This window comes from Lepidochelys kempii, chromosome 1, assembly GCF_965140265.1.
Source record: "Lepidochelys kempii isolate rLepKem1 chromosome 1, rLepKem1.hap2, whole genome shotgun sequence".
In the NCBI taxonomy this organism is placed as follows: Eukaryota; Metazoa; Chordata; order Testudines; family Cheloniidae; genus Lepidochelys; species Lepidochelys kempii.
In genome coordinates this window covers 36782586-36809900 of record NC_133256.1, presented here as the reverse complement: position 1 = coordinate 36809900, position 27315 = coordinate 36782586, and the positions used below count along the sequence as shown (strand labels likewise).

At 41.2% G+C, this 27315-nt stretch overlaps 1 protein-coding gene across 1 annotated transcript in view; it reads right to left on the bottom strand.

The window, feature by feature from the left end:
• Window positions 1–488: 488 nt before the first annotated feature.
• Window positions 489–27315, bottom strand: part of DDX10 (DEAD-box helicase 10) — a 326657-nt gene continuing 299830 nt past the window's right edge. Inside the window, exons 17-18 of the mRNA XM_073339141.1 lie at window positions 20610–20743; window positions 489–1136 (exon numbers count right to left, since the gene is read on the bottom strand). Coding sequence (XP_073195242.1) covers window positions 947–1136; window positions 20610–20743 — 324 coding nt within the window. The 3' untranslated portion in view covers window positions 489–946. The remainder of the gene's footprint in view (window positions 1137–20609; window positions 20744–27315) is intronic.

Genomic DNA, 27315 nt, shown 5'->3' with positions numbered 1-27315 from the left:
TTCTGCCTCCCTTCTTTCGTGGAACTGGAAGGATCTCAGAGAAGATTGCTTGTACATTCTACAGTACACTTACATTCAGGAAACTTGGATCTACCATCTGTGAGATATCCCAGACTCAATGTCATTAATTCTGATATGAACCACGACCAATGGACCATTGCCCATTGACTTGAGAAGCCTACCCAATCTTAGAATAACATCTCATGTTTTGGCTCTAGGAAGACAGAACAGTGTCCCGTTGCCTGCCTGGCCCTTGCAGAATTTTCTCTTTTTCTGTTTTTTTCTTTTTGATTCTTTCAACACAGTTGACAGAATTGAAACTATAATGGAAATGCGAACTGGCTGGAGAAGTTTAATTGTTTTGGGAAGCTAAAGAGATATACATATAATTTATTTCAAAAACTTCAGGAGCTTTTAAATAAATGTGTATTACCTACAGTAAAAACAAATCTGCATTTCATTTAATAAGTAATATCTACTGTTCACCATTTGACCTTGGAAAATATTTATTCTTTAATAGTTTTAATCCACTTTCTTTATATTTTGAGATTACAAACCTGCCAAAAAACAAGAAAAATTCAGACTGGAGCACACTAAGCTTTTGTTATGAAGCATGCTTAAAATTTTACAAAGAAGTACAACAAATACTTCAAACCCTGGAGTTTTTCAATTATAAATGTGCTACTAACAAAACGTCATCAGGGGATTTAGATTGGAAATTTGGCTTGGAAATCTTTATAATCCCAAAACAACCATACTGAATATACGTCATGGAAAAGAATAACCTTGTATATAATCTAATATCTGATCTGAGGCAAGTCCATTGTTCATGAAACTCATTTATCAATGTCCGCAGATACCCATCTGCCCTGATGCCAGATTGATTTTGTGCAGACTTCTGACATAAGAGCAAAGATGACCTAGGAAAAAAACTGGGGAAAAATAATTATCTCTGACTGTTGAGCAGATGTAGTACGAGTTCTTCATCCTCTGCCAGAGAAAGCCCTGTATCTAATGGCACAAAAGAGTCCTCATCGCTAAGTTTAGCCTTTTTCCTTCTCAGTGGCGTTTCTTCTGCTGCTGCTTTATTGCTGCTCTTGCCTCTTTTCCTTGTTCCGTTCTTCTCCTCAAGCTCACTGCAGAAACAAATCAATTACTTTTTTTAACAACTGTGGTAATCAATGCAATCAAACAATTCATTTTAAACAAGGCAAATTTATAGCCAGATAAGAGGCAAGCATAAAATTACTATTCAGACGAGGATAGCAATGGAATTAGATGAACTCTGAATGTCTAAATTAGAATCCCTTTCACGTAGAAGTGAATGCTTTGTTGTCTGTTTAGTAGTTAATTGATTAAAATATATCAAGAAATCAATACCGGCTTTATACAATACTTGTTGCATTCTGTAGTGATAGAAAACTTGGAAAAGTTGATTTAGTGATATGTCAGTTGACCTAGACAACAGTCACAATGTTAGAATTGTCATCCAGAGCAGACTCCAAACTTTCTCAACATTCCAGTGTGGCTACAGGGTATGATTTAGGCCCATCTCATTTGAGGCCCATTCAGTGTTTTAAAAACATTTTCCCTAGAAATAAATCCTTGGAAACTATTATGTAGGTCTTTGCCATGAGAGGAACAGCGATATCTAACAACAGGATTTTTCAGCCACTTTAAATGTGAGTTATAGCGGCATTTCCTGGGCAGGAGTTTATACTAATAAGGTTCAGAAACTGTGTTCTTTATAACAACTGAGAACAATTATTTATAGTCAGAGCAATCAGGAGGAGAATGCATCACCGTTTCCAGAGAAGCAGGGGCAACAGCAACACATTTAATATTAGGATTGGAAATAATGATTAAAAAACCACAGAAAATATGAAGAAGATGAACTTGAAAATAAAATGGTTTTGTGCAGCTCGCATAGTTTTTCCTCCATGGACCATCTATGGCTTCGAACAGCCACAGTCTACTTCAGAGATTTGCATGCACAATATTATATTAAGTACCTCCAAAATGTAAGCACATTTCAGCTCAAGACAAGAAACTCAAACATCGCTCTTGTGTTTCATGTTTTCGCAAATGCTCCTGACAAAAGCACAGCTTTTACTGTGAACCATTGGGTATGATAATCCTCACTTTTATCCTAATCCTCTCTGTGCTAATTAAAGTCAGCACAAGAGAGTTCCAAGAACAAATGCATGAGTCTAAAATAGTCTCAGGGAAGCCATCGGGCTCTAACAGGTCACTTGCTATCCATCCCATCAACACACATACATGTAACTGGATTTGTTTTTAAATTATTGTTAAAATTAGACCTGGTTGAAATGTTGTTGAAACTTTTATTTTTAAGAAAAATTGTTTTCATGAAATATTTTCATTTTGGTAGAAATGTTCCAGTTTTTCAATGAAATACCAAAACCAAAAACTGAAAATAATTGGCTTTGGAAAACCATTTTCTGTTACAATGTTTGGTTTTTTAAAACTAAAACATGATTTTTTAAAAACTGAAAATGGTTTTTGATTTTCATAATTTTTTTCATAAAATACATTTAATGGGAAATTTTCCAAATAAAAAAAAATATCAAAATTTCCTGAAACAAGAATTGGCATTTTTTGACCAGCTCAGTTAAAATACTTAATATTAAATGCAAACTGTACATTAACTCAGTGGTGACAAAGCAAGAACCACACCAGGAAACTCAAGGTAAGGGTGACACATGCCTTACTTCTTTCACCTCCCTCACACTGCTGAGCATTGATATTGCAGCTCACAAAGTATGTAATTATAGCATGCAGCGCCCCATGCGATGCCCAGTCACACTGAAAAGTATTAAGATCAGAGTGATGGTGTTAACTGAGATTTCTTTCCTCTGCTGCTACTAATGTATGACATAAATTCCAAATATTAAAGACAAGTTCAGGAAGGAAAGTAATGAACATGTATAAAGCCTTTCCAGCAAGATTTAAAGCTGCAAAACCCAAGCCTTACCTATTGTTCCTGCTTTTTATGAATCCACATTGACTTTAAATGGTCCTCTTACAACTGTACTTTAGAAAAACTACTTCAGGCTGTGCATAAGTTCCTTACTAAACCCCAAGTTTAGATGCTCACCCAATCTTAAAAAACCCTAGGTCCTTCTGGAAGAGTCCTGGACCAGCTTGCAGAGGCCAGGGAAATGGTCTTGCCTGTCCATCCTTCCTTCCCTTCTCCTCTGCCAAGCAGGGAGTCAGTGTCAGGGACTCCAGGACCCAACTACTTGACACCCAAACACAATATCACCAGTGACATCGGCAACTTCAGCAAAGGCTTTTTAAAAGCCTCAGCTCCTGTTGTACTAGGGCCACATAGAGCTATATAAACAACTGTAGACATGGTCCATTCCCCAAAGAGTTTATAATCTAAGACTCATGCTGGTAGGTGGACCTTGTTAGCTGCAATCAGGAGATAGCAGAGTTAGTGTCCGTGAGACATAGGTAACTAGGGTGTGGGACAGCGGAAATCCTACAGGGAAACCCAAGGAACAGACAAGCTTGCAGAGAAAGCTTAGGCAGAAGAGTTTTATGCTTGCTGATGTTATGTGAGCCCAGCCCCGGGAAAGGTGTAGATCTGGAGCACATATGGTATTGACTGCAGTGTTCAGAGGAGGGTAGAGCTCAACCAACTTATACCTCTCTTTACTCTTCCTTTTACTTATCTGCAGCCCATCATACTTTGCCGGACTTCCTTCTATTTTCATCTCCCTGCTCTCTCCAAAATCTCTGATCCTCAGATCCTCTACTGCCTGCCTTTCTCCCATAATATTAGGTACACCTCCTCCCAACAAAATCAAATGAATACATTTCACTCAGTTTATAAACTAGTATGAATCATGTAAAGAGGGAAAGTCTTATGCACTTACTGAGACCAACCAAAGGAGCACATAACCTATCTGGGTTACCACATACCCTGTAACTCGTCTTCCTTTCTCCTGTCCCTCTCATTGTTTTTCTTCACACTTCTATCTTATCTAAATTAAGATAAAAGCTCTGGGGGCAGGAACACGTCTTTTCTATGTTCTGTAAATCATCCATCACACTTGGGCCATAGGGAAGAGCTTGTCTATTCAGTCAGTGTGCAGCAAAGCCAGGTGTAAATCTGCAGTGTTCTAGCCTGTTGCACGTTAACTGTCCACATGGACCCTGCTACTGTGCACTAAAAGTTCCACAGTGCAGGTGGATGTATGGCTGTTTGAAACGGCACTACGTCAAAGCATACTATGTAATGTTTATTGCCTGGTAGCAAGGTCCACACAGGCAGTAAGTGTGTGGCAGGCTAGAGTGCTGTACATTCACATACTGGCTTGCCACACACTAAGATTCTGGGTGGACAAACTCCAGGTTACATGTCAAAAACGAACCAACCCAACCCTATGTGTTAAAGCAACATTAAGATGCAAGATCAAGCAATCAGAAGTTAGGAAATACCAGAATTAAGGTTGCCCATGCAATCTTCATTCAGTCCCCTTGTGTGTATGTATTATGATACAGTCTTTAATAACATGATCGCATACCACTTTTTCCAGCCAGTCCCTCAGCTCCTATTCCCAGTCTCCTTGCTCAGCCAGTCCCAGTCTCCACTACCCCAACTCCCAGTCTCGTTCTCCTCCCCCCAACACCAGCCTCTCCATCTTCTCATATGTCCATCCAAGGCTCCTTGTCCCAGTTTACTCCCCAGACTCCTTAGGTCTAGCTCTTGTCCCTGCTGCATTTGGTTCAGTCAGCTTTCTCCTCCTCACTACACGGGATGGGTGGAGGGACAACACACAATATACTTCCCCCCATCCTTGTTCTCAGAAATGCCTGAATTGTTTTGGCTGAAAACTTCCAATACACTTCAGCCTGAGGAGCACACCCAGCATGGAAAATTTAAGTCCAAATGGCTAAAAGTTGTCAAAGTTATAAGCAGTTGAGAATGGGGTCTTATAATGGGAAACATTATAATGCAATGTTACCAGCCCTGCCTGTGATAACATGGAACACTGTATAGTGGTCACTGCAGAAGGAAGACTATTAGAAAATATTGTTAACAATCTGGGGAAATGAATAAGTCAAAGATTTTTGTGTACACTTAGTTGACATTCTGCCATTATTCAGTTTTAGTGCAGTTTTGCACACACACTGTATTGTAGATCACATACACTACTTTAAAGGTTGCTCCATTAGAAACAATGTTTACTCCAAGTAACTCCCAATAATCAGTGCACACGTGTGCCAACATTGCGCAAAAGTATGAGGCTCAGTTGTATTTTAGACTCTTCGGACAAGGAATTTCCAAATCAGACACACCTGGACTGGCAGTAACAAAATTTGGACTCAGATTTTCAGCCCAACTGTAACTTTTTGAGAAGTGCAACAAATTGCAGGCACATTAAAATACCTACATTATAAACCTTCCAGAAACAAGGTTTGCAATTACAATGACAGCTCAAAATATGACTACAGTGGCACATCCAAACACCACCAGAACACAGGTCCCTCCGGGAAAAAGATCAACATTACAATATGTTCTTCCTTTTTCTAACTTAGTATAAAGAGAATGACAAAGTTTCTATCTTGCTGCCTGTCTTGCCTTCGTTGTGTTGAGATTGCAGGTGTGTGATCCATATGTCTGCCTACTGGTTCTGTTCTTGTAAAAAGGACGAGAATAGACACTGCAGATGTCAACCTCTGCCTACTCATTAAAATGAAAAAAGGAGACGGGGGGAAGAAACACATGACACAAACACGTGTATCCATATCCCATGCAATCCAAGAACCTTACATTTATTCTGCCTGCCCAGTAGAGAATGAGGGGAGTGAAACAAGACTGCAGCTCTCATGTTAGAAAGATTTTTTTTTCAGAATTACGACATTTAAAAAAATATGTTTAGATCTGTTGTGATTTTGGGTCTGTCAACCTTGCAGGTGTGTCCCTTTAAGATGTTTGCTATTGATACTTAGTTTATAACTTCTTGGGGGCAAGGATCTTGTCCTATTTCTCCATGCAGTCCTTAGTATACTTTGGGTGCTGTATAACCACTAAACATATGTTGACAGTATATGTACTTATTCTAATGTCAATCGCAAAAGTTTTCCAAGGAACCTATTGTACGCTTAGCAGGGTTTATGGGAGTTCATTTTAAAAAGAGTAAGACTAAAAGCCTAATTAAATAAAAACAATCTTAGCTGCTTTGCCAATTATTTTCAGTACTTCAATAGGCTTTGAAACCTCAGCTGCATTAATAATTGACTGATAGTGCATCTAGAATGCTAGTTCAAAACAATCTTAGTAATTAAAACAATGAAGAAATAATACAAAGTAAGAAGCAGCTGGCTTATAATAAATACAAAAAAACCCCACCTCAAACTGGAGATGGAGACACCATTGGAGTGGGGGTCCCGCAGGGATCAGTTCTGGGTCCGGTTCTGTTCAATATCTTAATCAATGATTTAGAAAATGGCAGAGTGTTCACTTATAAAGTTTGTGGACGATACCAAACTGGGAGGGGTACCAAGTGCTTTGGAAGATAGGATTAAAATTCAAAATGATCTGGACAAACTGGAGAAATGGTCTTAAGTAAACAGAATGAAATTCAATAAGGACAAATGCAAAGTACTTCATTTAGGAAGGAACAATCAGTTGCACACATACAATGGGAAATGACTGCCTTGGAAGGAGTACTGCGGAAAGCAACCTGGGGGTCATAGTGGACCACAAGCTAAATATGAGTCAACCCGTGCAACACTGTTGCAAAAAAAGCGAACATCATTCTGGGATATATTAGCAGGAGTGCTGTAAGCAAGACACGAGAAGTAATTCTTCCACTCTACTCCATGCTAATTAGGCCTCAACTGGAATATTGTGTCCAGTTCTGGACACCACATTTCAGGAAGGATGTGGACAAATTGGAGAGAGTCCAGAGAAGAGCGACAAAAATGATGAAAGGTCTAGAAAACACGACCTATGAGGGAAGATTGAAAACATTGGGTTGGTTTAGTCTGGAAAAGAGAAGACTGAGAGGGGACATGATAACAGTTTTCATGAATGTAAAAGGTTTTTACAAGGAGGAGGGAGAAAATTGTTTTACTTAACCTCTGAGGATAGGACAAGAAGCAATGGGCTTAAATTGCAGCAAGCGAGGTTTAGGGTTGGACATTATGAAAAACTTCCTAACTGTCAGGGTGATTAAGCGCTGGAATAAATTGCCTAGGGAGGTTGTGGAATCTCCATCCTCGGAGATTTTTAAGAGCAGGTTAAACAAACACCTGATTCTAGGATTAGGCCTAGATCTTGTTACCTAGAAAACTTAACTGTATAACACATTTTAAATGGAACTGTAAGTTTTCCAGTCTCTGTACAATCCAAAACATCAAAACGGGTTTTCACCAAAAGCTTTGTGGGACGGTTATTCTTGAGTCAAACTGTTCCTTATTGTTACTGAAGAGGCATGTTGCTAAGTTAATGGGACATGTTGCAAAACAAAAGTACGTGCATTTCAGCAGCCTGTAAGTTTGCCTATTAATTCCAGTCATGATAGAGAGTAGATGTGGTGACAGGTAGATGAACAAAGAGGGAATCTAACTTGGGGTGGGGTCATGAAGAAGCATAGAGACACTTCTGAGAGAAATGAATGAAGCAAACCTCAAAACAGGTATTTTTAGTGCAGGAATATTGAAAATCATGGAACGAAGTAAGGTGATATATCCATTAAATGGCATGATTCATAAGGAGGAACACCCAGGCCAAAATCCCTCTCCCTTTCCATTTATAACATTTGGAAAGTGGCATGTGCAGCTGGATTGCAGTCTTCCTTTGTACTATCTGGTACAGTTTAGCTTTTCACTGCTGCAGCAGCCTGAATTACCCACACAGCTTCAGGTAGCCTGATGGGTTAATTTACTGAGTGGCTATATTTGCATGGGCAGCAAGGTACTAACAGCAGATTTCAGGGATGTGCACAATAATTCCTGTGGGCCACCCTTTATACCCATGTTAACACAAACACAACAAAACAGGTGCTTTCACTTTATAGATCACTTTGATGCACATGCATAATCACACAGCTTATAACTACATCTTTGAAATGAGTGCTAGCATAGGAGTCTGGAATCCAAGAAGGTGGGGTTCTAATTCTGATGGTGCAATCTTGGGCAAGTAATATTCTGCATCTCAGTTTAACCACCTATAAAATGAAGGAAACTGCTACTTACTTCCCAAAGGTTATGGGGTGATAGCCACAAGAAATGAGTTGATTTTTTTTTAATTGCTAGCAATTAACTCCTTCAGGCTTTTAAGTATGTGTAAGTGGGGGAATAGTCCCGCTATTGTGGGGAACTTTCCTGGCTTCTGCACTACCCCGGTGAAGTGGGTTAGCGAAAGGATCTGAGTCCTCGCTCCCACTTCCTTTACCCAGTGGCCTCCCTGCCCTTGAGGACTCCCCTTCCACTCTCCTGTCTGGCAGAGTCCTCGTAACCCCAACAAGGCTGGGCCCAGGATTCCTGGGGGGCTTGACCCCCAACCCTGCTATGGTCACCTAGGACAGGGGCTAGGGTGTCCCCACTCCGGGGTGCTCTCTCTGCACTGGGCACTTCTCTGACCCACTGACCATTACATACAATTTAAAGCAAATGCAAGTTATTTAATCAACAATTAATTTTAAAAAGAATAAGGAAAAATGGGAAAGGTTAAAGGAAACACATCACCCCGCTCTGTGGCAGGGAACATCACAAACAGTGTCTCTGGAATGTCAGGGCAGTTCACAGTCTGTTCCTTGTGAGTCCCAGGCCTTCTTCTCAGGCCCTGGCTGTGCTGTAGGGATGCTGTGGGTTGGACACTTGCTCTGGTGGTGGCCACACGCTCTCAGGCTCTAAGTGGCAGGACCCTTCTTCCCAGAGTCATCCCCGCCCTGTCGGGGTTACGATCCAAGCCTGGCCTGCAGAGCCTCTTGGCTGAGGCGTCTCCCTGTGCTGGGCCCGCTGCCCAGGATCCCCCTCACTCTCCCCAGCTGCTCACCGCACCCAGCTCCGGACTGCTCCAGCCCCAGCTCCACCACTCTGTCTCTGCTGCTCTGCCTCCAGCTCCCTGGGCTGCTTCTTTGGCCCCTCTGCCTCTGGTTGCTACAGCTCTGCTCCCAGGACATGTCTGCTCTGCAGGCTGCTTCTGTGACTCTGCTCCCAGCACTGACCTGCTTCCTGGGCTGCTTTTCTGGCCCCTCTGGCTCTGGTTGCTGCAGCTCTCCTCCCAGGGCAAGTCTGCTCTCTCTGGGCTGTGCCTCTGGCTTTGGGGCTGCAGCTCTGCTCCCAGGACAGGGTCTGCTCTCTCTGGATCTGGCCCAGCTGGGCCCCTGCTTTCTCCTTAGCTCGGCCCCACTCTGTCTGACCCAGGCAAGTCCAGCTCACATGGAGGACGGGACCTCCCTGGCCTCCTGACTCCCTGATTAGCCTGCTCGCCCTGTCATTCAAGCTGACCTGGAGCATTGGCCTCTCCCCATTGTTCCTGGGGACTATCAGTCTCAGGGTCATGATTTCCCATAGACCTTTCCCTTTGAGTACTTGGAGCTAGCCAACCAAAACACCCCTACTGAATGTTAGGAAGGGGGCAACAGTCTTGTCAACTCAAAGTCTCTATTCTTTAGATTGTAAGAGCTTTGAGGAGGGACAGTTTGAAATAAAGGGCCATGTGCAGCTTCAAGCACATTGTCATTACTTAAACAATAATGTTTATACGATGCTTTGAGAGCCCCAGATAGAAGCCTCTATTGTACGTATTTACATTTGCTATGGTATTTCTTGCAGGCTGCGTTTACCAGTGCTAGGCTGAAATGTTGCCCTTGTAAATATAATGCAGCCAACAAGTTGCTATGTAATTCCAGCATGCCTGGCAGTTCAACTTTCCTAAAGAAACTTTCAGTTAATAATGAATGAATCTGCACATAAAAAATAATTAGAACATTTAAGAATAATTTATCCCTTAAGTATTGGCATTTTGCTAATCAAACATGTTGTGCCACAAACTTTCTTCCATATAATAAATTTTAATTTACAAGGCCATGGCAACAATCCTAATGAAGATTAATTACTGCAGTCCCTTCCATACAGCCCAGTGCAGCTTCTTTCCAGTTTACTGTCAGAATGCTACAGCATATAGCAATGGTAATGAAAATATATTGTGTTGTGTTATTCTCTTTACTGGCCATTACACTGATGTAAATCAAAACTGTTCTACAACTAGACGTATAAAAATAATTGAAGAAAAAGAGAAGATTAATTTACTTGTGCGGCACTGAAACCAAAAGACAGGATGATTCTGTCTTAAAGTATTACTATAGTCTGGAACAAGAAAAAAATAAAATGGAAAACAGAGAACAAAACAAGCTGTTAAAATTTCTCTCCACTATACTGGAAGTATTGCAGAGGATTTGGTGGTGGAGATAACCCAGGGCTCTCATTTCTATGCTGACTGTGCCCGCAATCTCTCCTTTCTTAATACCTGAACCAAATTTACTTTTTGTACTTCTTAGGTTACTTGTTCTGCTTGTTGCCTTAGGTGCTGCTGTTCATTTAGTTTATTAAGTGCTTTGTGTGCAATTAAATTCACTCTACGTTTCTTAATGACCCAGCCTTTTTGTGTTTCTCCTTGTGTATTTGTATTTAGTTCATTCAAATAGCCTGGGTAGGGTGGTTATAGCCCCGAAGCACTTGCTTTAATTTAAAATATAAATCTCCAAGGCCCCCAGAGTTTTCCATACTTTGCATGAACAACTTACTCGGACATTCTACATTTAATTCCTCTTTTCTTGCACTACTAGGTTTCCCCTCACTTTATGCATTATTCAAAAATTTTACAATTTTATCCACAATTGGACTTACATGGAGGCAGCATTTAGTGGCCATGAGAGTGCTAAAATAGCAATCAGAAGACCTGGGTTCTGTACCCAATAGTTTTTCTTTGTAAGTCACAACCTCCATTTCAATCTTCCTACCTGTAAAATGGGGAGAATACCGACTGAATCTCATGAGTGTTGCAAGTATTCATTCATTCCTGTTTGTAAAGACTTTTTAATTCCTCAGGAGAAAGGTACTAGACAATGAATTTTAAGTAAGTCTTACAGTATTAGCATCATTATTTTCAAAGACCAATGAAAATAAAACTTGAAATAAGTATTTGCCATGAAAGTTGATAGGACACTACATACTGCCCGTGCTTCCAGTATATTTATATCACTGTGAATTATATTATCCTTTTCTTGGGTATTGGCGGTTTTTCCTACCCTGTTTGGTATGAACTACAAATGTCAACAACTTACTGCCTAGCGTGTTTAAAATTTTTCCATGAAATGGATCCATCCTACCTCTGACATTCAAACGCATTTACTCCTTATCTGCTTAGCCTGACACCAGGCTTCAAATCTTGGTCTCCTCTCCATATTTTTAAACTGTGCTGTACCATCTGTTTCAGATGCTCCTTGTATCTCCCGTTGAGACATCAAGTCAGTTAATATTTTAATCTTTTTATAAAACCATATGTCCCTCTTTCACTTACAGCTGATTCAGGTATTGTGTGGCTCTCTTGTTTAGATACACTATCAGTTTCACATGCTTAAGGCCAGAAGGACCCATTACAAACATCTAGTCTGACCCCCTTGATTAACATAGGCCATAGAATTTCAATAAGAGATTCCTTCATCAAGCCAGGTTTCAGAGTAGCAGCCGTGTTAGTCTGTATCCGCAAGAAGAAAAGGAAGACTTGTGGCATTTTAGAGACTAACAAATTTATTTGAGCATAAGCTTTCGTGAGCTACAGCTCACTTCATCGGATGCATGCAGTGGAAAGCCCATATCTTTGGGTTGAGCTAGAGCTTATCTTTTAGAAATTCATCAATCTTGATTTAATGAGTTCAACTAATGGAAAATCCACCTTGTTTCTAGCTAGAAAGAGATTGTTCCAATGATTAATTATCTTCTTGGTTAAACAAAACAAACCCACTCCTTATTTCTAGTCTGAATTTATCTTGCTTCAGATTATAACCACTGGATCTTTTTGTGCCTTTGTCTGCTAAATTAGATAGCTTTCTACTAACTGAAATCTTCTCCCCACATAGCTATTTCTAAATCATAACTAAGTCACCTCTTAACCTTCTCTTGGATGGACTTCATGCATGATAATTAGTCTCTCACTAGAAGGCATTTTTCCAGACCTTACATCAGTGTTGTACCTCTTTTTTGAATCCCTTCCAATTTTTCAACTTCTTTTTTAAAGGAACGGGACTCAGTATTTCAATATTGGCCTTACTAATACAGCGGTAATAGCATCTCAATACAGGGATGTTCTACAATAAAGTCACTACAAATAAGTCACTTACTTGGGCCCTGGCTCGTGACTTCCTATGATCCCTCCTATGACCCCTCACTCTCTCTCACCCCCTCGAGCTGGTTGCGAAGTTTTCAGCAAAACAGTTTTGTGCTAGAAAATGCTGATTTGTCAAAACTGAAACTTTTTGAGGGAAATAGTCAGTTTCAATTAAACTTTCAACAGAAAGATTTTTTCAGGTCCAGGATTGCATTTCTGAGTCATTACCAGAGAGAGAAAGAGACCCACCTGAGAATAGCAAATAGCTTGTTAGTGAGGGCACCTAGGATGTGGGAGACCCAGGTTCAATTCCCCACTCTGCCTTATTTGGACCAGGGATTTGAACCCAGGTCTCCTGCATTCCATTACTGTTATACAAAAACAGGAAAGCCTGCAGGTGACTCACTCTAGAATAGCTAATAGCCAGGTGGTTAGGGCACTCATCTGGGATGTGTAAAAGTGATTTTTTAAAGAGCTCTTCTGACCACGGTTATACTAAATTCTTTCCTCCAGAATGGCACAGGAACATCTCTTAGACCAGTGGTTCTCAACTGTGGTCCACCGCTTGTTCAGGGAAAGCCCCTGGCGCGCCGGGCCAGTTTGTTTACCTGCCGTGTCCACAGGTTCGGCTGATCGCAGCTCCCACTGGCCGCGGTTTGCTGCTCCATGCTAATGGGGGCTGCGGGAAGGGCAGCCAGCACATCCCTTGGCCCGCATCATTTTCTGCAGCCCCCCTTGGCCTGGAGCGGTGAACCGTGGCCAGCGGGAGCCTTGATCTGCCGAAGCTGCAGATGCGGTAGGTAAACAAACCGGCCCGGCGCGCCAGGGGCTTTCCCTGCACAAGCGGTGGACCACAGTTGAGAACCACTGTCTTAGACGGAACAGCGTGGCTTGAAGGCAAGTTAGACCATAAGAAAAGATATTGCAGATTAATCAAGAATGGTACAAAACCTAGTGGGTCAACAGAATCACTCGCAGCATCCTGATTTAATGTGTTAAAGGAGGAGGAAGAAATGGCAACTTCACCTGTCATTGACATAGCAAACAGAGCTATACATAAAAGCAGCACTAAATGGTGACCTGTATGAGCACAGTTGTCAGCTCATGGCAGACCACATGACTGACTACAATAAAAATGATACAGCTAATGATTTTACTGCAGGTATAATTTATTCATCCCATTTTCTCTTCTCCCAATTCAGAGATCTATTCCACGTTGACCTACCTAGGAGCTAACATAAAGATGAATAGTCCTACATATTAAAGATTAACAGAATGTAATGACAAGTCCAATCACAACTTTGTTCTATCTCACATTTTTATTTAAAAAGATTAAGGGATTAGAAATATTAGAAATTCAATTTAACTGCGCAATGAATATTTAGAATATCCAGCTGCTTCTTTTTCGCCCTATTCAACCCACTGCAAATTTTTCACTTCATTAACAATTCACATTAAGATAACCTTAAATCAAACATGATGAATGTTGCTAGATATACAAAAATTAATCGTATATTACATGCTTGAAGTAATTACTCACTCATCTGGTAGAAGTGTAGTTAGAAGGATATTTTATTCAAAAGCAAATTTATCTAGTATATCGTACAACTCCTCCTCCCACATCCCAGTGAAAGAAATGTTGGTGAAAGAAAAGGTTAATACCTTTCTTGACTTTTCAAAAACATGGAGAGATGATCCATCTTTGAAGACTGTTGTAGGATGCAAACCTTACGCTTTGAATATTAGCCCTTTCAGCTTGATAGTTTTCTTTTAAAGCTAGCAGGAGTTGCCGCAGCCTAACGTATTTCTATTTTATGCTAGCACTTTGGGCATAAAACTCAGAATTTCAAAAGTATAATGGCAAAATGCAGTCGCATTTTCTAATTTCAAAGTCAGATTCTCACCATGAGCAACTACCTGGTTATATATAGTTTTAGATAAAATCATTAGACAAATGTTCCAGGCACTGGAAGGGACTCACCATGTAATTAAATCATCTTTCCTAGGTGATGTACTGAGCATTTGTGTTGCCCTTCCACTCTGTACTGACACCAAGGTTTCTTCCCTGCTCTCTTTCTCTAATCACTTAACCTGCCCCAGGAAACCCTCCTTCCCCAATCCTCATGACTTCCTTTACTCCTTTCCTGCCAGGTTACTTCTACTCACAAGACAAGCATCGTCTCTCCACATCCACAAAATCATTGACCCCACCAGCCTCTTCAGCTACTACCTGTGTCCCTCCTGCCTTTACCTCTAAGCTTATTGTACAGTCCAACTACAGACGCTTTCCTGAGTTCCTCTTTTCAAACTACACCCTTGATCTGGCCCCTCAATCCAGCTCTTCCCTTCTCCACTTCACTAAAACTGCCCTCATCAAGGCCTCTCAATGACCTCTTTCAGAACCAAGTCTTAGACCCCCAGCTCCACCCTTGATGGGTTAGTTGCTTTAACACAGTCCATTCATACACTCCTTGAAATCTTGTTCTTCTGTGGATTTTATGGCTCTGGCTTCCCCAGGTTCTACTCCTACCTCTCAGCATCTCTTCAGTGGGTCATACCTGTCCTCTTCTTCCCTCCTATTCTTTATGGAATACCACAGGGCTCCACCCATGGCTCATTTCTCTCTTTCTTTTACACATACACCAGGTGATTTTTTCCACTCACCTGGCTTCAATTCCCATCCTTACACCACTAACTCTTAAATCTATCTGTTCACTCCTGACCTGTCTCTCACACTCTAATCCTTAATCGTGGCTTCTCTCTCTGATCTCTCTTTCTGGATGTCTCACCAGCTAAAACTTAAACTTGGCCCAAACTGAATTATCTCACAGAAACATAAGAACAGCCATACTGGGTCAGACAAATGGTCCCATCCAGCTCAGTATCTTGTCCTCCGATAGTGACCAATGCCAGGTGTTTCAGAAGGAATGAACAAACAGGCAATCATCGAGTGATCCATCCTCTGTCATCCAGTCCCAGCTTCTGGCAATCAAAGATTTAGGAACACCCAGAGGATGGGGGTGTGTGCCTGACCATCTTTGCTAAGAGCCACTGATGGACCTATTCTCCACAAACTTATCTAATTCTTTTTTGAACTCTGTTACACTTTTGAGCTTCACAACATTCACTAGCAATGAGTTCCACAGGTTGACTGTGCATTGTGTGGAGAAGTCTTCTCTCCCGAGCCTTTCTGACTCCCCACTTTCTCTGTCTCTGACAGCATGATCATCCCAGTATCCAGACCCCATGACATGTGTGGGGGGTATCTGACTTTTTTCACATGCTCTTGCCTCCCGCACATCATGGAAGTGTCCAAATGCTGCTGCTTCTTTCTCGGGAGTATCCCTAAGGTCATCTTTATCTATATTATTTAACCCTGTAGCGTTGGTTTGTCTTTGTTAACACCTATTCTGCTCAAATGACTGGGGAAAACTTTGGAGAATTATTATATTATTTATTTATATTTTGTAAAGACTCAGCACTCCTGCCTTTGCAGTTAGAGCTGAGGAAGCTTGCATGCCACTTCTCTAATCTTCTGGTAAACACAAAGACAAGACGACTTTCATAATATTTCTACAGTGAAAGGGAAAAAAAAAACCTGGCCTTATTCATAAAATCATAAAAAAGCAAAAAATGGATACAAACTTTTTTTAACTCCTTTGGTAAGTACTTTTAGCACCATCTCGCTATAAAGTCCAATGAAAGTCTGGCCAACAAAAGGGTCTTACACTGTGCTCTGAAGCAGTCCAGATGCTGATTCTGATGGAGTCCCATGAGAGCAGGTTCCTGAGGCATGGTTACTCCACTAAGAATGTCCTGCTGCTAGCCACGGAAAGTTTAAACCCCAGAACTGACAGCAAAAAACAGCCCAGCAGATCATAATTCCCATGGCAGAGAACTGACAACATGACAAGTTCAGACAGAAAACCTTTTACTCAAGTTAGCAAAACTGAGCTAGTTAACTTTGCAATAATAAAAATAAAGCTAAAACTCCCTGGCAAAAATAAATGTGAATATTAAGAACAGGCATTTTTTTTCAGTTCATGATGTCCTTTTGCACATGAAAGCCAGAGTAACAAGAGAATTTATATTGTACAAATTCCTCTGGAAGGGATTATGGTTACAGGAATTGAATAATTGTAAGAATTTAAATTTGACTTGCTACTAAACTTTCAAATATATAATTTGGACTAATCATATTTTTATTACTTGGTAAGAATTTCAAATATGTATTAGCTTAGATAGGAAAGGAACATAAAAAGGCATGTGATGCCCAGCTACACATCAAACTTACTTTAAACTTGAAATGTGACTTTTACAGACTAATCAACTTTCAAGCATGACTAGGTTCCAAATATCAGATTAAATGCATTTTTCAAAATAACTGATCTTTTTCAATGTAAAGTTATAATAAAAGAGCAAGAAAACAATTTTCACAACTTTAAAACAATCTATGAATAAACTGGCCCTCAACCAATTTACATTTTTAATTTATTTATGTATTTAAACTTCAGCTGGGTACACAATGAAGTTAGTTAACAATTAAAAAAATATTTTTCTAGCATGAAAAGTGCTCTTTATCATGCTACATTATTTTAAAGTTCTTTGCAGTGTTGTTGTAGCCATGTTGGTTCCAGGATGTAAGAGAGACAAGGTGAGTGAGATAATAGCTTTTATCCAATGATTATTGCCTCATCTACATTGTCCCTCACGTTATTTTAAAGTCACACAGTCACAGCTTCGGCAATATATTTACGTTACATTTTGAGAATGAAAAATAATTGCTTGTGATAAAATTAGTTTAACAGATGGCACAGTTTCGGCTGTCGACCTTAACACATAGCGCAAAGAATTCAAATGTTAAAATATATGTTTGACTTTTTAGCCCATCCACATATTGATTCTATTTTCTACATATCAGCTCCAATGGTTGCCTCTTTAGCCCGCCTTTTATTTATGATTCATTGCTTTGTAGGACCTGTGACATACCACAGGCACTAAACTTTTCAAGAAACATTCACTGACAAATCAATTCTGTCTATAAAGGGTGAACAAAAACTGCAGTATACAAAAATAAAAAGGGCTAAACTATGCCCATGTGGACAATTTATCATCTATGATCCTGCTGGTGAAAGGAACACTGTCATCTTGAATGTAGCTAATTAAAAAAAAAATTAAAAGTTTTAATCATCATGTGACCCCAATCTCAATTTCTGTGGTTTTAAAATTAAGTTTCCCTGTTTTAAGCTTCTATTCCATCTTGCTGTGTAAAAAGAACCACACAAGGCCAAATGACCAAGGCCCCAATCCAGCAAAGACTCATCCATGGGTTTAATTTTAAGTACAAGTGCTCATGTTGAACTTGGTGGGCCAGATCATCAGCTCTTAATTCCAAGGGTCCTATGCTGATTTATGCCAGCTGAGGATCTGGCCCATTGGATCTACTCTATTTGCAAGTTCATATATTTGCAGGACTGTGGATATCTGATTACATGGAATGGGGAGAAGTGCTGTCAGGTACACAAAGTAAAAGAAAACATAAAACAACAGAGAAAAATGCTCTCTTTAATGTCTCCTAAATTTTAACTACTGAAATACAACAGAAAATTGTTAAAACATATACTAAGTCTTGCTTAAACCAAGAAAACCATATATGAATCCAAGCTGAAATGTGTCCATAGCCTATTGACTTTTCCCGACAGTAAGTACGCAAAAAACAAAACAAAAACCAACCAACCATCCATTCATCAGTGGTTATTAGGAGATCCCTGTGGTAACTAGACATTTAAGAGGAGCTTAAGAACAAGAGTTTCGTCACACTTAGCTGCTTCAGCTTGAAGCAATCAACCTCTAGCAGATGCAATTCATCCAGTATAGCTAGATGTCTGAGTTTCTACGAATACATTAAAGGCAGCTTGCTAATCATTTTAACAAAACTCCTCCAATATGTGCTAAGTGCCCCACAATCAGGTCAAGAGGAGGAGACAGACCATTATTAGTATAAAATCACACCCCTATCCCCACCATGGGCTGACCAAAGCTATTGCGGAAGCTCAGCTTATGCCAGAGCAAGGGTGGGCAAACTTTTTGGCTTGAAGGCCACATCTGGGAATAGAAATTCTATGGCGGGCCATGAATGCTCACAAAATTGGGGTTGGGAAGCAGGAGGGGGTGAGGGGTCTGGTTGGGGGTGCGGGCTCTGGGGTGGAGACAGAAATGAGGAGTTCAGGATGCTGGAGGGGGCTCCGGGCTCGGGGGTGAGGGCTCTGGGGTGGGGCTGGCTATGAGAGGTTTGGGGTGTAGGAGAGTGCTCTGGGCTGGGACGAAGGGGTTCAGAGGGCAGGAGGGGGGTTGGGGCACAGGGAGAGGCTCAGGGGTGTAGGCTCCAGATGGCGCTTACCTCAAGTTGCTCCCAGAAGCAGCAGCATATCCCTTCTCCAGCTCCTACACACAGGCACGGCCAGGTGGCGCTGCATGTTGCCCCGTCCGCAGGCACCGCCCCTGCAGCTCCCATTGGCTGCAGTTCCTGGCCAATGGAAACTGCGGGGGCGGCGCTTGGGGCGGGTGCAGTGTGCAGAGTGGAACCCCCTGGCTGCCCTTATGCCTAGGAACTGGAGGAGGGCCATGCCACTGCTTCTGGGAGCTGCATATAGTGGTCCCTGACCCTGCTCGGAGCACCGGAGTGGGGCAAGCCCCAGACCTCGCTCCCCAGTGAAAGCTCGAGGACCGGATTAAAACATCTGGCAGGCCGTAGTTTGCCCACCCCTGTATAGAGGAATTTATTTAAACGTTTAGTTATTTTTTTTGGTTCTCCTTTAACACTTTTTGCTAATTCTCAGAAGGCTAGATTGAGTCTCCACACTCAGCCCTGAGTAGGAGGTGGCATATTGCTGCGTCAGGCCAGAGGGTAAAACCAGGAAGAAACTGATTCAGAATCACAATTCTTTTCCTGCTTCCTCCTTGCAATGGGAAGAAGTAATTTACTGCATCTCAGAAAAGGATGCAAGCTTTCTTTCCCTCCCACTGATGCCTGGCCAGTTCTCATGTTGGTGGAGAACGGGGAAAGTCATGCTACTGGCTTGTTTGTTGTGATTCAGAGTCAAGATATGGGTAGCTCTAACCACTACCCCTCTTCTCTCTTCCTACCTTGAAGCCACATTAGGATTAGCAACAAATCTAGCCTAGGTAATTTTAACTGATTGAGACTTGAAGGGCAAAAGATACTTTTACAACTGACAACTACAAGTTCCTGTTGAATCAAAGGGGGCAAAATAAACATTATCTTCCAGTCTAATGCATCAAGTGCCACTATCATGATTTCAGGATGTATCAGAGCCTATAACAAAGGGCCTCCCCTGTTTACCAAAGAAACACAGGGAGTGAAATCCTGACCCCGCTGAAGTCAATGGTAAAACCCACAATGAATTAAATGGGGCCAGGATTTCAGCCAGGATCTTTTGGCAATCCTACAGTATGTGCACTGAAGAAATGCAGTAAGCTAACATAACAGACTGTGGGTCTCCACCCCTTCCCATCCTGCACCATTATCTCTCAAAATAAAAAGTATATTTTAAAAATACTTCAGGGAACTATTTTCAATTTACTATATTTTTTAACCCAGGGTTAATTCCAAAGCACATTTCTAGTCAGATTCAACTTAATTTGTATTGCTAAATATTCCAAAAGTTACTGAATCTCTCTGTTCATCACATGCTTCAACTTAAACACATTTATTAAATATATTCCTAATATACTTTATGGCTTTAATGAGACTTTGTTTTCTTTTCAAATAAAACTTGTAATGTGGCAGCATAGAAATTTATTTCTGTGCTTCACAATGAACTCCTGGGAATTAGTCAAACTTTTTTTGTTTGAATATTCTCATTGAGGTCCCTTTGACACTGACTCATAATCCTAAATCTAACATGGCTAAATAAACGAGGTTGCTTAGGCTAAACTGCTAGTTTGTGTTCAGCACCTGCTCAGCCAAAAAACTGTAAAAGTGGAAGTCTTGGGAGCATTAAATTTTCAGTATGTCCCTGTTGCAACATCTAAACAAAGCAGCATTCAAAAGTAGAAACATTTCCAAATGCATGTGAGAAATGACCTATGGAAAAAACAAGAAATATATACAGCACCCCTGCTGTATTTCTTTTGATGAAAGCTGAGCTAAGGCATTTTACAGATACACACTAATGTCTTTGCATCTTTTTTTGCTTCAAGTTAGAAAACATACCCATTGCTGTCTTCAATATCCAGATCAGCCTCTTGGTCAGAGCCTCTGTGTTTATCAGGATCTGGAAGGGTGCTTGGGTCAAATTCCTCTTCACTTCCACTATAATCCAGAAAGGCCTCAGCTTCCTCTTCAACCTGAAGGAGAATGAAGAGTTACAGACTGAAACAGACAACTCCAGATTTTCGGCTCTCCCAGTACTAAAAGTGCTCTAAGGAAACACCACCACCTTCAAATTCATGTATCAAGATTACTGCCCTTGCAGTCAAGAACTGATTCCTTTCATGCCCCATCAGTGGTGTTCTCTCACTGCTAGTAAGGATCAATGTTGAACAAATATGATATTTAAAAATAAAACCAGAAAATTTATGTTGAAATGTGGCATTTTCAAGTAATTCTGTTTAAATCTTCCAAATCCAGAAAAAGGTTTTGGCAGCAACTTAAAAACACCCATCTGACAGCAGATGTGTGACAAGAGTTTTAAAACTACTGAATGTATTTCTGAGAGAGTGTAAAAAGACATGGGGATGTGCACAGCTTAATCGGTTTTGTAGCGTGTGTTTTACAAAACGGACTGATTTAAAACTCAGTCAGGTTTCCCTGCAGGCATAAACCGTGACATGCCAAAGAGTAAATGCAACTTACCTTTTTAAGGGCATTCTGATAGGCCACAGTGGATGATAAGTGTTCTCCAAACTTACCCTCTCCTCTCCCTGCCCATCCTAAGCCCACATCCTCCCCTTGCACGTACTCAACACCTCTCAGAGTCCTCTGCAGAGTCTGGGAAAGTATGGCAGAGACTGACGGGTTCCTTAGAAGTGCTGATTCCATGCAAGGGTCTTGGGGAATATACTCGGACCTACTGTCATCGTAAATTTTATTCGTCTATCTGCTTACAGGCATGGGGTGAGAAGGCAGACAGAAGGGAAGATCTGGCTCTACATGCACACAAATTAAACCAAACAGAGCTTGTGCACACCTCTAGGTAATGTTAAGCAATATGAATCCTGGATTCATTCATTCTTATACTGAAAACATGAAATACAAATCTAGATAAATAAAGACATTGCCATATTTTCTTTATGCACCTAAATAGCACTTGTATGACAAGAATTCCCACAATAATATTTTTTTAAATTGCCTTTGACTTTACAGTAATTTATCATAAAAATGTGCATGCTTAACATTTAATGATCCTTTTATTTCTATTTTCCTCCTTTCATCCATCTCCAATCACTGTGTTAGCTATGTGCGCCCCCTCACCAGAGCAAAAATCCCTTTGTGCTTTTCCCAGAGAATTTTCTTGAAGATCTTTGGATGCATGAAGACAGCAAGGAAATAGCAAGGAGAGGGTGAGTTCATAGAATCATAGAATATCAGGGTTGGAAGGGACCTCAGGAGGTCATCGAGTCCAACCCCCTGCTCACAGCAGGACCAATCCCCAATTAAATCATCCCAGCCAGGGCTTTGTCAAGCCTGACCTTAAAAACTTCTAAGGAAGGAGATTCTACCACCTCCCTAGGTAACGCATTCCAGTGTTTTACCACCCTCTTAGTGAAAAAGTTTTTCCTAATATCCAACCTAAACCTCCCCCACTGCAACTTGAGACCATTACTCCTTGTCCTGTCCTCTTCTACCACTGAGAATAGTCTAGAACCATCCTCTCTGGAACCACCTCTCAGGTAGTTGAAAGCAGCTATCAAATCCCCCCTCATTCTTCTCTTCTGCAGACTAAACAATCCCAGTTCCCTCAGCCTCTCCTCATAAGTCATGTGTTCCAGACCCCTAATCATTTTTGTTGCCCTTCGCTGGACTCTCTCCAATTTATCCACATCCTTCTTGTAGTGTGGGGCCCAAAACTGGACACAGTACTCCAGATGAGGCCTCACCAATGTCGAATAGAGGGGAACGATCACGTCCCTCGATCTGCTCGCTATGCCCCTACTTATACATCCCAGAATGCCATTGGCCTTCTTGGCAACAAGGGCACACTGCTGACTTATATCCAGCTTCTCGTCCACTGTCACCCCTAGGTCCTTTTCCACAGAACTGCTGCCTAGCCATTCGGTCCCTAGTCTGTAGCTATGCATTGGGTTCTTCCGTCCTAAGTGCAGGACCCTGCACTTATCCTTATTGAACCTCATCAGATTTCTTTTGGCCCAATCCTCCAATTTGTCTAGGTCCCTCTGTATCCTATCCCTGCCCTCCAGCGTATCTACCACTCCTCCCAGTTTAGTATCATCCGCAAATTTGCTGAGAGTGCAATCCACACCATCTTCCAGATCATTTATGAAGATATTGAACAAAACCGGCCCCAGGACCGACCCCTGGGGCACTCCACTTGACACCGGCTGCCAACTAGACATGGAGCCATTGACCACTACCCGTTGAGCCTGACAATCTAGCCAACTTTCTACTCACCTTATAGTGCATTCATCCAGCCCATACTTCTTTAACTTGCTGACAAGAATACTGTGGGAGACCATGTCAAAAGCTTTGCTAAAGTCAAGAAACAATACATCCACTGCTTTCCCTTCATCCACAGAACCAGTAATCTCATCATAGAAGGCGATTAGATTAGTCAGGCATGACCTTCCCTTGGTGAATCCATGCTGACAGTTCCTGATCACTTTCCTCTCATGTAATTAGTCACCACTGCAGGAATCCCCTTAACGTTCCCCACAATGAAGCTCCCACAGTGTACTGAAAAGGTCATGGAGAGTGAGCAAAAGGAAAGGAAAAAGCGAGGTTTCCTATGAGAAGCAGCATGCTCAACATTAGTGCATTGTGGTCTAGAGTAGTTCAAAATACCAATAAGGGAAACTGTATGGCTGGAGTGTGGTGGATATAAACCACTAAAAGCAATGTGAGGCTCAGGCCGGGTTAACACTAAAAGTTAGGTTGACCCAGATACAGCACTCAGGGATGTGAAAAATCCACACCCTGGTGTGACACAATTAAGCTACCATCAGTGTAAGAGAGTGCTATGTCGACGGAAGAATTACCTATGCCAGTGGAAGAACCCCTCCTATCGACGTAGGTAGTATCTACCCCGAAGCACTATAGAGGCGCAGATGCAGTGTTGCCACTATGCCGCTGCAGTGTTTCAAGTGTAGATGAGCCCTCAGCAGCACTGCAAACTAACTAAGGAAAATAACCAGCTGAACAGCATATATGATCGCCATGAATCTCGGATGCTACTTCACAGAAAAATTACAAAAATGAAAATGTATGGAAGGTTTTTGGGAGTTAAACACTAGTTATCTCACAAAATTACTGTTCCTTAGCTCATCGGTTGCTACAATATTTTAGAGTGTTTCAGTCAGAGGCGGATTACCATTTTGTGGGTGTGATGCTCTGTATCTCGGAGAAACACCCAGGACCCCCATGATCATCCTTGTAAAATGTTTGTGTGGTATCCAGTGCAAAGCTTGTCATGTCGGGTGTCTTCAGAAGGCTCATGATACACTGAGCATTGTTGTTACAAGTAATGTTATAGGTAAGGTTATAGGTTATAAGTTCATGTATGTAGTTATGAGGCTGAAAATTTATTCGTATGGCTTAAAATAAACCCAAGCAAAAACTCTCCAAGAGCAGAGAGGCAGTTCACACCTCAACAGGGCAGGTACGGGACAAACCAGCCCAGCCTCACAGGAACAAAGGACACTGGCATAGGCAGCAACAAAAGAGTCTGTTAGACTCTCGAGGGAGTCACCCCCATTCCTTTGGTCAGTTTGGAACTGCGATGAGGTAATGCTCACCTGACTCTGACTTGTTGTGCTTTGATGTATAATCACTTAAAATCTATCTTTATAGTTAATAAATCTGTTTATTCTACCTGAGGCAGTGTGTTTGGTTTGAAGTGTGGCAGACTCTCCTTGGGATAACAAGCCTGGTATATATCATTATCTTTGTTAAATTGATGAACTCATATAAGCTTGCAGCATCCAGCGGGCATAACTAGACACTGCAAGAGGGAGGTTCCGAGGGTTGTGTCTGGGATTGGAGATATTGGCTAGTGTCATTCGGTTGCACAATCCAAGGAGCAGCTTACGTGCCAGAGGCTGTGCATGAACAGCCCACGACTGGGGGTTCACAGAGCAGAGCAGGGTAAGGCTGGCTCCCAGAGTCAAGGATTGGAGTGACCTAGCAGATCACTGGTCCAGATAACACCAGAAGGTAATGTCACAGTGGGGCCCCTCCGCACCATTTCCACCCGCAGTCCCACACGCCCCCCTCTGCACTGCTGCCAGGGAAATGGGATTGGGGCACAGGGGCTTGCCCCACCCCACCCTCCTGGCGCTCCTGCCGGGGACTGGGGTTGGCCCCCGTGCCCAGACCCTGTGCGCCGGCAGGAGGGCTGGCGGAGCTGGGCAAGCCCCCATACCCTGACCCCACTCACTGGCAGGAGCACTGGGTGGGCAGAGCAGGTCGGGGTGCGCCCATTTTCCCCCTCAATTGGCCAGGGCCCCTGGGCACAGGCCAAGTTGGCCCAGTGGCTAATCCACCACTCCTTTCAGTGGAACATAAACTCAATAGTATTACAACAAAAAGATAGTTTGGAGGTTACCTTTTTGATCATGAGTTTCCATGTCTAAAAGGTATTCTAGATTAGATTACAGTACATTTACATTTTTTTAAAAATATCCCTCTCATTCTATCTGTTCTTGGATACAACTGCTGGTCTCATATTCACTAAGAAAATTATACTTGAAATAAACAAACAGTAATCTTAGTTCATAGATTCCAACGCCAGAAAGACCAGTGTGATCCACTCACTCGTCTGACCTCCTGTATAACACAGGTGGTCAGTTGTGGCATGGAATAAAAGGTTTTGTAATAAACACATATGTATGAGTATCACAGAACAGTGTGTTCTAAAGGTTTTATTGGCACTCATTTGTGATGACCTGTATAACTCACTCACTCAAGTGACATAGATATTCTAATTTTATGCAATAATACGTTGATATCACATCTTGCTATCATGTATTCTTTCATTATTTGTGTACACACACACAAGAGCATGAGACATACATAGTATGTAGATCTAAATTTGTGCTTTATGTCCTCATTACAGATTCATTTTGTGAATGAATTTCTGAATGACTGAAATTTGCAAAGAACTACTCAAGATAATATTCAAACTGGATGACAACTAAAGAAATAAATGACAAAAATGCCATATTTGTTTAATAGGAATTCATAAAGTAATATTTGGTATTAAGAGTATCATCTGTTGTATATTTATTAAAATATTAATAAATACTGGTATTATTATACATCTTCCACAGATTAATAATAAAAAGCTAATTATTTTTCACTCCTGTTTCATAAGTTGCACTCATATAGTCGGGAAGCAGAAACTATGTGACTGAATTTTCTCATAATCCACTGTAAGTAACAAATACTGAGTAGTTGAAGCAAACAAGGCAAGCAACCCATAGAATGAACATGTGTCAAAATAAATACAGCAAATACGTACAAGTATTCAGCAAACACTTACAAATAAAAAAGATACAGTCACATATAGGAGTGATTCCTTCTAAACTAATCAGAAAATGGATTAACTTCAGAACAGATAGATATTTTGACCAGCTCTAATTTAAAAAGAACAAGGTAACTTCCAAGGTTCCATTAGCACAAATGAGAATAAAGTTTTATCACAGGAAGAAGGGAAAGTTAGAGATCTAGACTATTGAGGGAGATAGGACCTAATAGAACCTGTGTTGCTAAACTCATTCTGCCAAGGGGGAATAAATTATAACGTTTAACTCTGGCCCTTGGACTGGGTCTACTAATTTAGATAAAAAAGCAAGCTACCCTCAACCACAGAGAACTTCCACTGATGTCAGTGAGAATTATTTGCACAAAGACTTAAAGACAGAATATGCCCCTGCTCTGCAAACACTTACGCACAGGAGTAGTCCCCTTAGAGCAAACCTAGTCATCACACGCACCTTTGCTGAATCAGGCCCTATAAATTTAGGTCTGATCTTGTAAAGCATTTAAGCATGTTTAAACATGTGAATAGTTCCCTTAAGTCACTAATACTTTCTACCCTTTGTTCATTTGGCCATTCGCAAATACAGCTGCACAATTTCCATTGCAATGATTTACATATAGGCATAAATTAGTTGCAGGATTGAAAACTTAAGTTATTTGAAAATCTTACCCCTACAATGTCATCATTAAACTTCAGAATTAATGTGCCTCAGATGAATGGTATAGGTCACATCTTCTAGAGATGTTGAGGTACGCTAAGACAGAATGATATCAGCTCGCTTTAAGAAAGTATATTTGTAACCATGTGGACTAGTAACTACATTATTTTTGTAATCAAAAGCCTGTGCCCTTGAGAATACAAACGTGTGATGGGGTTACATAGATACCTCAAGCAGGCTAGCATCCACATCCAGGTCAGGAATTTGATAGCCCTGTTCCAGAAGATACATAGAGGGTGAAAATCTATTAAAGAAATGATGTTCATTGAATGGTACTTCACCACTGTATCTGACAAATAAGCTCAAAGTCACATGTTTGCTTGAATAAGGGCAACCTTTGTCCTCTGTTATATACTAGCTAAAGCATTTTTTAACAAAGTGAAATAAAAAGGGAGGGCAGAAAACATACCATGAAAATGTGTGTACACATAGAAAATGTTTTATGAATTAACTTTACTTCTCATCTGATTACATTACATTATCTT